At 37.5% G+C, this 10,796-nt stretch overlaps 2 protein-coding genes across 4 annotated transcripts; one reads left to right on the forward strand and one right to left on the reverse strand.

Annotated features, from left to right (window-relative positions):
• Positions 1 to 958: 958 nt before the first annotated feature.
• Positions 959 to 7,811, forward strand: ahsa1b (AHA1, activator of heat shock protein ATPase homolog 1b). Its single transcript, XM_036593203.1, has 9 exons — positions 959 to 1,146; positions 2,857 to 3,047; positions 3,410 to 3,492; positions 4,881 to 4,998; positions 5,464 to 5,552; positions 5,654 to 5,779; positions 5,928 to 6,029; positions 6,406 to 6,457; positions 6,607 to 7,811. The coding sequence occupies exons 1-9, from the start codon at positions 1,067 to 1,069 to the stop codon at positions 6,777 to 6,779; spliced, it is 1,014 nt and encodes a 337-aa protein (XP_036449096.1). The 5' UTR covers positions 959 to 1,066; the 3' UTR covers positions 6,780 to 7,811.
• On the reverse strand, positions 7,127 to 10,391 carry LOC118823519 (dr1-associated corepressor). 3 transcript variants are annotated; one of them, XM_036593206.1, is made up of 7 exons: positions 10,188 to 10,391; positions 10,033 to 10,105; positions 9,814 to 9,907; positions 9,574 to 9,690; positions 9,019 to 9,121; positions 8,749 to 8,807; positions 7,127 to 8,584 (listed from the first exon to the last, which is right to left on the reverse strand). In XM_036593206.1, exons 1-6 carry the CDS (start codon positions 10,227 to 10,229, stop codon positions 8,766 to 8,768), a joined length of 471 nt encoding a protein of 156 aa, XP_036449099.1. In that variant the 5' UTR covers positions 10,230 to 10,391; the 3' UTR covers positions 7,127 to 8,584; positions 8,749 to 8,765. The 3 variants fall into 3 exon arrangements, 2 of the variants coding, with proteins under 2 accessions (XP_036449099.1, XP_036449098.1); XM_036593205.1 differs by lacking the exon at positions 9,019 to 9,121 and having other exon boundaries at positions 10,188 to 10,390; XR_005008534.1 differs by having other exon boundaries at positions 8,424 to 8,584; positions 8,749 to 9,121.
• Positions 10,392 to 10,796: the final 405 nt, after the last annotated feature.

Genomic DNA, 10,796 nt, shown 5'->3' on the forward strand with positions numbered 1-10,796 from the left:
CTCAATACAACAACAAAAAAGCATGAAAAGAACAATGTGGACAAAAACAAATGATTCAAACTACCATGAGTGTCTGACATTTTCACTTAAACTAATTTTCTGCTGCAAAGCTAACAAACAGCCAATTACTTAAAAGACATCCTGGTTCATATTAATCAGTGCCGGCTCTACATAATAAGCGACATAAGCAGCTGCTTTAGGGCCCCACAAATGCCTAGGGGCCCCTGACAACTTCTAAGTACTGAACAGTACTGTGCAAAACTCATTTTACAACAGTGGTTAACAACTTTCTCTGTTAATCCAGGTTTAGATAATCAGACTGTGCGTGTGCACATGAAAGCGTGACAGGACTCATCAAAGAAGAAAAACTCATTCTACCTTAAGTTGATGAAAGTAAAGCATTTATAACTGTAAAACAGCAATGCTATTGCCACAAGTGTTGATCGAACTAAGCTTAAAGGTAGCTTATTAGTTAGCTTTTAAAAGGCTAGAGCTGATAATCCACGATTTTTGATGGCTTAAAAATTAAACTCGAACAAGTAAAAATGTTATAAGTACTATTCAGTTTTCATATATATATATATATATATATATATATATATATATATATATATAAGGAAGTTTTGTCTTTTACATGTAAGAACATGTAAAAGACAAAACTTCCTTTCATATATATATATATATATATATATATATATATATATATATATAAACTGAATTTGCACATGTAGCTAACAGTTCAGTTTTTAGTAGTAAGAAATCAGTTCGAAGAAGTAACAGTCAAAATTTAAATATCAATTATTTTTTCTTACATCGAGACACTTTTGATTTAAGGTTTGCCACATTGCTAACAAACGACGGAATAACATTCCAGCCGCTCTGGTGCAACTACGGAAGTTTTTTAGCGTGACACGCGATTCCGTTTCCAGTAATTTCTACGGGCAGTAAAAGCGGAGGCGCGTGAACCAGCGAGAGACTTCGAGAAGTCGCGTGAGAGCCGCTCAGACTTCGCTCCGCTTCACGCGCTGCTACCGAGATCCACCCGTTCCCGTTGTCCTGGTCGGTCATGGCAAAGTGGGGTGAAGGAGACCCTCGATGGATCGTGGAAGAAAGAGCAGACGCTACAAATGTCAACAACTGGCACTGGTGAGCTAAAGAGCTGAAGGAGCCGGTCTGTGTGTGTAGCCTCCGTTAGCCATCTTGAGGCAAGCATGGTGGAGGAGCTGCATCTCCAGCGCTTTAACCGATATCTGAAATATAAAAGAGGAATGTCAGTCATATAACGTCTGTCTGTCAGAGACTCAGGGTGTCCGTCTGTCACAGGGAGACATGTTTCAGTCTGTGCTCCTCCAGAGCCGGGCTGTTGGTGTGTTATTTATGATAGATGTGGGATTTTGTCGGAGTTTAGCTTAGCCGTGTAGCTTGGTTAGCTCTGTTAGCTGCATTATTCATGGACTGTATAGCTACATCCTCACAGCGTCCCGTGTCGTTTAGACCTGGACCGTAAGAAATATGTTGGCCAGCCAGGTACGCTGTGTAACTACAGTGTTCTCTGTGCTTCCCAACACAGTCGGGTAACATTAGCTGCACAGAGAGACGTAGCGGTTAGCGAAATTAAAAACAAGATGTTGCCAGTGGAAACGTGGTGAGCACTGTTCTCATCGATTCCTCGGAACTGAGGCTGATCTCGTAGTTTCTTTCCTCGGTTGCTGACATGAACGAATGTTCTAGAAGATATACTGAAGCATAATAACCGTTCATACTTAATAGAGCACAACGACAGCTCTAACTATAGAGCAGGGGTGTCAAACTCCGCCACTAAAGGGGCCAAATTAAAAAATCTCAACAAATTCGTTGGCCAGAGAAAAAAATGTTTTATTTCATTTTTAATGTATGTTGTGCTGTAACCCCAGCTGGCCATTGTTTATTCAAAATACTCAAAAACTTCATCAGTAAAATATAGGCAGTAGATCTTGAAATATTACATGAATACTTGAAAAATTCAAAATTAAAAAGTCCCCAGGAGCTAAGTCTTTTAAACCTACTTATTTGTTTGATCTAGACACCTGGCATCCTTTCTTTGCTGCAAGTTCATTAGCTAATACATGAGCTAAATTTCTGAGCAGCTACTAATACTAATACTAGGTGTTTATATTGGTTGAACTGCAGCTGAAATGAAGCTAGTATATTTGGTGATATGATTGGTGTGGAATTGTGCAGAATTGTATAGAACTGAGGTGTAATCACTGTCCTATAGATTGTTGTTGAGGTAGAAGAGTCAAAGCACACGTTACGTTGCAGTGCATGCTGGGGACTGTAGGGCAGTGCATTGTCGCATTGTAAAACAGGCTAATATTAATAGAAAGTCAAAACACTCTTGAAGGCCAGATAGGATTGTGTTGCAGGCCTGATGTGGCCAGCGGGCCTTGTGTTTGACACATGGGCTATAGAGTAACGTGCAGCCATAGGTAGATTCAAAACACATGTGTGAACACAAACCCTCAAAAAGGATTATTTGTTTTTCTTTACATAATTTGTATTGTAGGTCCCCGATTTACATAAAGCAAGTAATGGTGTGGCGATGAAAGGAAAAAGCGAGTGTCCATACTTATTTATTTTTGGGTGTTTATCTTTTTTGTGACAGACATTTAAGCTACTTTATTATTTTTGGCTTCCACGGTGCCACTAGACAAATGTTGATCTTCCACAAAGTGTTATTCCCTGCAGGGTTTTATTTCATGTATTGATGCTAAAACTCAATACAGTCTTATGCTGTCAAGAAGTAACTTTAGTCAGTGGTGTGTGTCTACGATGTGGATTAGTAACCCTAAGTGTTATTGTTATTTTCTTGGGCAGGACGGAGAGGGATGCCACAAACTGGTCTTCAGAGAAGTTGAAAGAGCTGCTGGTGGGATTGAGTGTAGAAAGCGATGAAGGCAAGTGTGAGATCACAGAGGTCACAAAGGTGGAAGGTGAGGCTTCCATTAACAATCGCAAAGGGAAGCTCATCTTCTTTTACGAATGGAACTTGAAGGCCAAATGGAAAGGTGAGATAGAGGTGATAAAATGTTGTATACCAAAAATGTAATGAAAGATGGTTAGAATATGTTTGAAAAATCTTTTCTTGGAATATAGGAAACATAGCTTTTACTGGCACTCTTGTCATGTATGGTGCTGTCAGTGGGTGTTGTAAAGTAGTGAAGAATCTGTGTTTAAAAAGATGTTAGAAAATGGTAAAGCTTGTTTTTAGAACTCTTTGCTAACGTGATGACTGGTGATTTTCTAGCATATTAACGTACATTTTTGTTCCTGCATGTTGGTTTCTGTGCCCAACATATTGATACTATATACATCAAAATCAATTTTTATAGTCTATTGCTTTAAAATTGTCTTTATTATTCTTTTACAGGAACATCAAAATCAGGAATCAAATACAAAGGAAATATTGAGGTTCCAAACCTTTCAGATGAAAATGAAATGGAAGATCTTGATGTAAGTCACTGTGTGCTCAGAAACACTCAGTTGTCAAATGATGGCTGCAGTTATTGAATGTTTTCATTTCAAATGTTCAACTGAATTTTGACAAGAATATTTACGTATTCTTTGTGTATTAGACAGTGAAACATAATCCACTCAAAACACCATCATATCCTGTGGTAGGATGCCGATTCTATGGGGTCTTCCTGTTCCGCCATGGAGTGTCTTGTAGAGTTGAAAAAAGTGTATCTTAAGCAGATAAGCTCTGCTCATAGTGTTACTTTTTATTAGATAACCTATCTAAAACAGGGGTGTGTATATCTGAACCCAAAGGTGCGGAGAATGTACGCAGAAACAAAATTGAAGGGAAGGAACTCAAATCTCGGGTGCCCCACCCATACATGCATGGAGCACATGATATTTATTGTGCATTAAGCTGACCGTAACTGCTGATTTTGTCTGTTGCATTCTGATTGGCTGTCCGTCCTCCATGTGTATAGACTTCCGAACACTAGGTTTTATCCGTCTAACAGGAGACAAATTTTTGTTACTCTAGCTGAATACTGGCTAGTGCCAGCAGCAAGCAGTTGCTTTTTTTTTTGTCAGGCTTACAGTTAGCCTTAGAAAGCATCATATAATCACTGGTTTGAAAAAACAAGTTTGTGAAGTTCATCTGACATTTTTAAAAGCTATTCAGGAGTTTTATGTATTAACAAGATCAAGCCGCATATTATTGGCAGATACTCCACTTCACACCTCGTATCTCCAAAATGATAACTTTACAGGAGAAGGAAGAATCTACTTTACTTTTAATGTAAGTCAGTGGAACCAGAGTTTTTTCTAAGCCATTTTGGGTTATTTCTTTTAGTCCATTCATCATGAAATTTGCAGAAGCTGCATTATAATAGTATGTTATGATATATATTTATTTACAAATACCTTTGACTAAAGAAATCATGAAAATACATTTCTCAAAAATGTTTACTGACGGTCTATTAAGTGTGTTATTTTTTGTTAAAAAAGTCAGTCTGTTTTCAGTTGTTTTCTAAATACAGGGAAAACACTGACATAACATATTATTGATAGCACGTGTATAATATCTAATATTTGAATATCAGCGCTATGTACAAAATCACAGTAGGCACAGTGATTAAAAATGAACTGCCCTCTAAGAGCATATTCCTAGTTATCCAAAACCATGTTTGGCTTAAACTTTGTACTATAATGTAAAGACGGCTGCATTAGGAATGTAGAACACAACATGGCCATACAAAAAAGTTTCTAAAGGTTCAAAAGGTTTTTAATTATTAAAATAATCCATGTACAGTAGTTATTTATTTTATAGTATTTTCCCCAGGCTTTCCATTCACAAGCTTTTTAATCATCATGAGGTTGTCACACAGATCAGTGTGAGCCTTTGTAAAGGTGAGCCTGATACACCACTGTTTGATTTGATGAAGAAAGAGGGATCAGAAAAGGTTCGTGTGGCACTGAACAGCTATCTAGGGCTTCTCAAAACAGGTAAGACTTACTCTTAAACAGCCTATAGTAGCTGGCATGATGGATATTCTAACACACTCAAATGCAATTTGACCATTTCTCCATACCCTAACCTTAGTAATTACAAGCGGAACTGCAAAACTGGTTTAAGTGTCAAAGAACTACAAACAAAGCTTGGCATCTTGTTAATGAATTGGCTCCCATCTGTACAAGAAAATGTTACAGATTGTACTAGTAGAGTTGAACCCCTAGAGGTCATTGACTGAAACCAGAATGAATAGGACTCTCAAATTGATCACATTTGTACTTAAAGTTCGAGAATTATACTAGGAATAATGTGGTTTACATTAACTAAGCGTACAAAGATCAATTTGTTTTACTTGGGGTGAATCACTCTGTACACAGAAGAGTTTGGAGGGAATCAGCCAGTTAGCTTTATAGCTGTATGACTTTGTACAAGCCTTGACTTTTTGTGTTCTTTTGCAGAGTTCACACAGGGTATGATCTTACCTACAGCCAATGGGGTGAGCAAAGAGCAAACATCTCAGAATAAAGTCAAAATGGACAGAACTCAGGTGGGCTCCAGCATTTAATGACATCACATGTAGGTCCTCAGTACAGAATTAATTAAAAGTAAAAAAGATTTAATAAAGGTTTGTGTAATTTTCATGTTCAGATTGGTTCTAGCAGCACAGCTGCTCCCCCTACAACAGGGGTGAAGATCCCCACCTGCAAGTTCTCGCTAAGGGACACATTCCTTACCTCACCAGAGGAGCTCTACAGAGTCTTTCTCAACCAGGAGGTCAGTCTTATCCCATTCTGTAGTACATTGTTTGTTTGTTTGTTTGTTTGTTTTTACTGTGTTAAAGTGTGTGTGTATTTTTTTTTTTTCCCTGGTGTACTGAATCTTCTCAAAAGCAATATTTTTTTGTTTGTCTCTGGTTGTGTAGATGGTACAAGCATTTACACACACTGCTGCTGTAGTTGAGCCTGAAAAGGGAGGCAAGTTCCGCCTGTTGGAAGGGAATGTATTCGGAGAGTTCCAGGAGCTGGTGAGATGTCTCCTTGTTTAGATTAGAAATGCAAGTCCTACCTGGGTAGGACATGAAAAGAGGAATATGCAGTTTTATTCCAAAATGCTGTGTGTCCATTTGTAACAATTTTGGATATATAGAGGTTTGAAAAGAATAACAGCAAATGTACAATGCACTCGGTCAATAAAATCATTTTTATTTATCTAATAAAAGTGTTATAAACATATGCTGTTGCTATTTCTTGTATGTGTAAAGCCCACTCCCAACAACATATCATGAAAAACATTCATGAAGAAAATTCATGAAAATTGTGTTTAACATGTTTTGGAAAAAACTTTAACCAAATTTAGTACAGAGTGAAGGTGATTATTGACAATCTTTGTGGTGTTTATAGGTTCCTGAGGAGAAGATAGTAATGAAATGGAGGTACAACACATGGCCAAGTGGTAAGAGACAAACATATCAGCATTGTTAATAGTTCTAATGCAAGTAATGATTGATGAGCAATCTACATTAGTTTGAGGGGAAAAAAAGTTGTTATTGTTTCATTGGTCTCTTTCTTTTTCTTAATGTTTCTCTCTGCGTGGGGATGTAGAGCACTATGCAACAGTGACCCTGACTTTCACAGACAAAGGCAATGAGACAGAGCTGAAGATAGAATGCCGGGCTGTGCCTGAGAGTGAGGAGGACCGCACGCGAGAGGGCTGGCAGAGGTACTACTGCCAGGCCATCAAACAGACGTTTGGCTATGGTGCACGACTCTGTTGAGCCCCGAATACACCCATTGTTATTTTTGGCCATTTTTTTCCCTTTCTTCTTTTTTGTCCACATGTACAAATGAGAGCATTGGAATGTGACTCTACTGAATAAGAGACATTGCTCCAGCTTCTTGTTCCTTTCTGATTTTGGTTTTTGACATTTAAAAAGTAAATCCAAACATCAGAAAAGAAAATGAAAGGAGAATATGAATTACAGACAGGGACCTATAGGAGGGGTGAGTCATTCGTTCATGTATTATCTGCATATGTGTGTAATTAAAGGTTTTATTGTAGCATGGCAATTTCTCCATTTGGCACTCTTACCTGGCCTGGAGAGGGACAGGGTCGAATGGTGCCTTTTTTTGGACCGTGAGTTTTTTGATAGTTTTTTTTCCTGAAAGTGATCTATGACAAAGACCTATGGATGTCATGGAGGAATGAGAAAAGAAGAATAAACAAAGAAACTGTTAAACCACTACAATAATCAGTTTCTTTTTGATTTGTATGAGACAAGTAAACATTTTAGGAGAGGCTAACTTTATTTCTGTATATGTTTGTGAAAATCATGATATCATATGGTATTTTCATAATAATTATTATTTACTGCTAATTTTATTCTTTGAAAGGAAAACAAGCTTGAAACAGCCCAAACAGTCCTTTGTGTTGTACAGAATATATTGAAATTTGTGTCAAAAGGCACAACTGGGCATTCCTTCACATAACTGTTTTTTGTATTCATCAGAGTTTGGAGTACTGTATTCATTTCCCCTGTAGGTTTTGTATGTTTTATTTATTTTTCTCCCTGCGTATGGATGGCTCTCATGAGGTCACTCATATCATTCAAGACATGACTTGCTCATCAATACAGAGAAAATATGTACACAAAGTCACAATCATCGTAAAAATAGCAAATTCTTGTTATAAAAGAACACATGCTCTAGGTTTACAGAAATCTGATTTTATTTATTTTACCTCAGCATCACAGTTTCTAAACAAGTGACTGTTTCTTTCACTTTCTTAAAATAAAATTGCCCTTGCATCATCAAGACATTTCATGCATTTATTTTACAATCCCCAGTGTGAGATCTTTGTGTCTTAATGTATATCTTTGCTCTGTTTTGATTTATTCATGTTGATTATCATTAATGTTAGTTGAAAGCAGAAATGTGTTCAAAGTCATCTAACATCCACATCATTACTTTCAATTTTAAAACGTTACATAGGACATATGCAGCTATAAAACGCATCCATCATTTTCTTTAACTCTATGCATCTTAATTAATCTCTCTTCTAGATAGAACATTGGTAATGCTGTTAAATAATTACTCAAAGGTGATTAACGTAAAGTGAGCAGTTCTCTACATTTATGGTGTCCATCATATTGTCAGTATGCATCTAACCCACAACTTAAAATTGATGTTTGACTAACTTTTAAGAAGCTTCGACCAATACAACAGTTATGAATCCAACAGAAAAAAAGGAAAATGAGACAGTAATAGAAAATATATCTCCCTCATAGAATAAACATAAAGTCCTTTTTCAGTATAAAGGGATCTAAAACTTACTAAAGACGTCATTATTCTCACATGCACATTCTTAATTTACTGATGTACTAAACTATTTTTGTTCAAGATCAAATTCTTCTAAACAATTGGGGTGTTTTAGTTCCACATTTTAATTCTGCCTCTGTACCAAAAACAAATGTACAAATTAAAATGATTTCTCTGGGAAATATTAAAAGAAAAACTTTTGTTGGGTCTTCATAAATATTGCTGCAGTTTTCAGTCAGGTGGATAGTAGGAGCTACAGAGAATGCTACAAGAATAAAATGAATAAAAGAATAAGATCATCAGTGACTTTAACACTGTATCAGCATATATGAAGAAAACATTTCATAACTTTCAAACTCCCTAATAACTGGCAAGAAGATCCTTAACACATGCAGAGGACAAGTGAATGAATGGATAAATGAGACTCACTATTCCAGCAGCTATTATCAAGGCGACTGGGTCTCCAAGCAGATAACAAGCTCAGACTCCTAAAAAGCAATAGAAAAAAACATACAATGTTCACATAATATGCAAAATGGATCATTTTTCATTACAGATTGTCAATGGAGGGAACCCAGTGGCAGTTAATAAATCCACAGTATCACCCTGTGACTGGAAAACTAGACAACAACAACTAACATCACATGGCATGAGAGGAACAGATTTCTTTGTAATCAATGTTAACAACGGGTTTCCTACACTAGACGAGTCACTGTGGATTGCTGGCTCAGTGTTGGTCCTTTTGGGCAGCTCTTCTTTCTCAGGGGATTTTGGATTGATAGACATGTTATGCCACTTTCTTCTAAAACGGAAATAATTCAAAGAAAGTCAGTATAGCCAAGTGGAAAGGGAGGAGCTGGAACATTTTTTTTAAATATGTCAGATGCTGAAGTGAGGGCTCTTGTGACAGCTCCGAAAATTAGATGACAAGGTTGCATCTTTATGTGACATACATTGATGTAGCAACATCACAACATTACTTTCCCATTAGTGCAAAAGTGGTTTAGTACTTTGCGTACCAACATACCAAAATCCATTATGATCACTACACAGTATATACCGTTCAATATCAGTATTTAGTATACAGTTAGTACACAGCATGTTTCTATTGTCTGACTGAATGAATTCACTAGCATTTCAGATTTCTTGTTTTGTTTTTGGAAGAGCATGTTGTAAAATGATTTACACATTGTGCAGAAAATCATATACAGGGACTATACAGGCGCTGATCTACACTGCAGTGTGGTTCTGTACCTGTGCCCTGGCCACTTCCCCTTGGGTTTACCCTCTTTAGGTGTTGATGCTCCACAGGCCTGTTCTGCAAGGTCCTTCAGGAAGTCAAACAGCTTCTCAGACTCAATGCACTGCTTCCTGCAGACATCATTGGAGAATATGGACAAAGGTGAAATAGACCAATCAATGCATACACTCATACACAAGTATGTCTGCACTGGTGGATGAATGGGCTGATAAATGGATGTTTAACATACTCACATGTGGTTGACGGACATGACTCTGCTGTTCTTTGACTGGGTGATTAAGCTCGTCTTGGTGAGGAATGATATCAAGAACATTTCCAAAGCTTTAGCTTAGTTTAGAGTAATGGAAGGCAACTGAGCACACTTCACAGTGTTTTCTTTAGCATTGGGTTACACCTCTTTGGCATTTCTTATCTCGGTAGACCAGCATCAGACATTGCTCTTAAAAGGATACAGATGATAACTGGAACGGCAGTGGCCATTCTCCCAACCTCTGTATCTTTCTGCATGATTTTCTTAATGCGACCCTGGTTTGGATTCGAAAGGTAAGGCTACAAACAGCGCTCGTACAAACTTCGAAATTACTCAGAAATGTCTGACGGTACTCACAGGAGGAAAGCGCACGTTGTATTTTCGTTTCTGTCCAGGCATTTCGGTCCTTTAAATGCCTGTTTTCGGATTACATTTTGGGTATTTTGACAGCTTGGTCTCCGGTGTTCCATTTGTTTACCTTTCATAGGAAGTGCAGAATCAGAAATGAAGAAAGCTGAGAAGTTGAGGAGCTCTTAGGAAGGGAACGCCCCCAATGACGTAGGGTGCGTCATAAGGTGTAACATTTTTTAACAAAATGTTATTTATTTTCAAAAACATAGACGTTATAAAAAAATGAACGTGTATTTATAAGTATTGTAGCTGGCGAAAAAATAAGCCATAAATTATGCTTTTTTTATTTTCCTCTCAGCAATCTTGCTAGAGCCATTGCTGCACGAACCGCCTGGTCAAATGTTGGTTAAACCAGTCGCCTCTAGGTGGCAGACTAACCGCTAAAATTCACCAAGTGCATGAAGCACAGAGCGCCCACAGCGGTTTTCATGCAGAGCAGTGCAGCCAGAGGCAATTAAAAAAATCAAACTAAATGTGCTAAGGGAAAAAATCCTGGGAAAATAAATAAATAAATAAATAAGATGACGGTGCTCTTTGGTTGGGAATGTTGTGGAA

Source organism: Colossoma macropomum, unplaced genomic scaffold (assembly GCF_904425465.1).
Source record: "Colossoma macropomum unplaced genomic scaffold, Colossoma_macropomum, whole genome shotgun sequence".
NCBI lineage: Eukaryota > Metazoa > Chordata > Actinopteri > Characiformes > Serrasalmidae > Colossoma > Colossoma macropomum.

Excerpts from the sequence above, each read along its gene's own strand:
- LOC118823519 (XM_036593205.1), bottom strand. The coding sequence starts at position 10,229 with ATGCCTGGACAGAAACGAAAATACAACGTGCGCTTTCCTCCT. Across the intron at positions 10,106-10,187 it reads ACAACGTGCGCTTTCCTCCT|GGTCGCATTAAGAAAATCAT; the intron begins GTGAGTACCGTC and ends AATCCAAACCAG. Across the intron at positions 9,691-9,813 it reads GTCATGTCCGTCAACCACAT|GAAGCAGTGCATTGAGTCTG; the intron begins GTGAGTATGTTA and ends TGATGTCTGCAG.
- ahsa1b (XM_036593203.1), top strand. The coding sequence starts at position 1,067 with ATGGCAAAGTGGGGTGAAGGAGACCCTCGATGGATCGTGGAAGAAAGA. Across the intron at positions 1,147-2,856 it reads AATGTCAACAACTGGCACTG|GACGGAGAGGGATGCCACAA; the intron begins GTGAGCTAAAGA and ends TTTCTTGGGCAG. Across the intron at positions 5,780-5,927 it reads GAGTCTTTCTCAACCAGGAG|ATGGTACAAGCATTTACACA; the intron begins GTCAGTCTTATC and ends CTGGTTGTGTAG.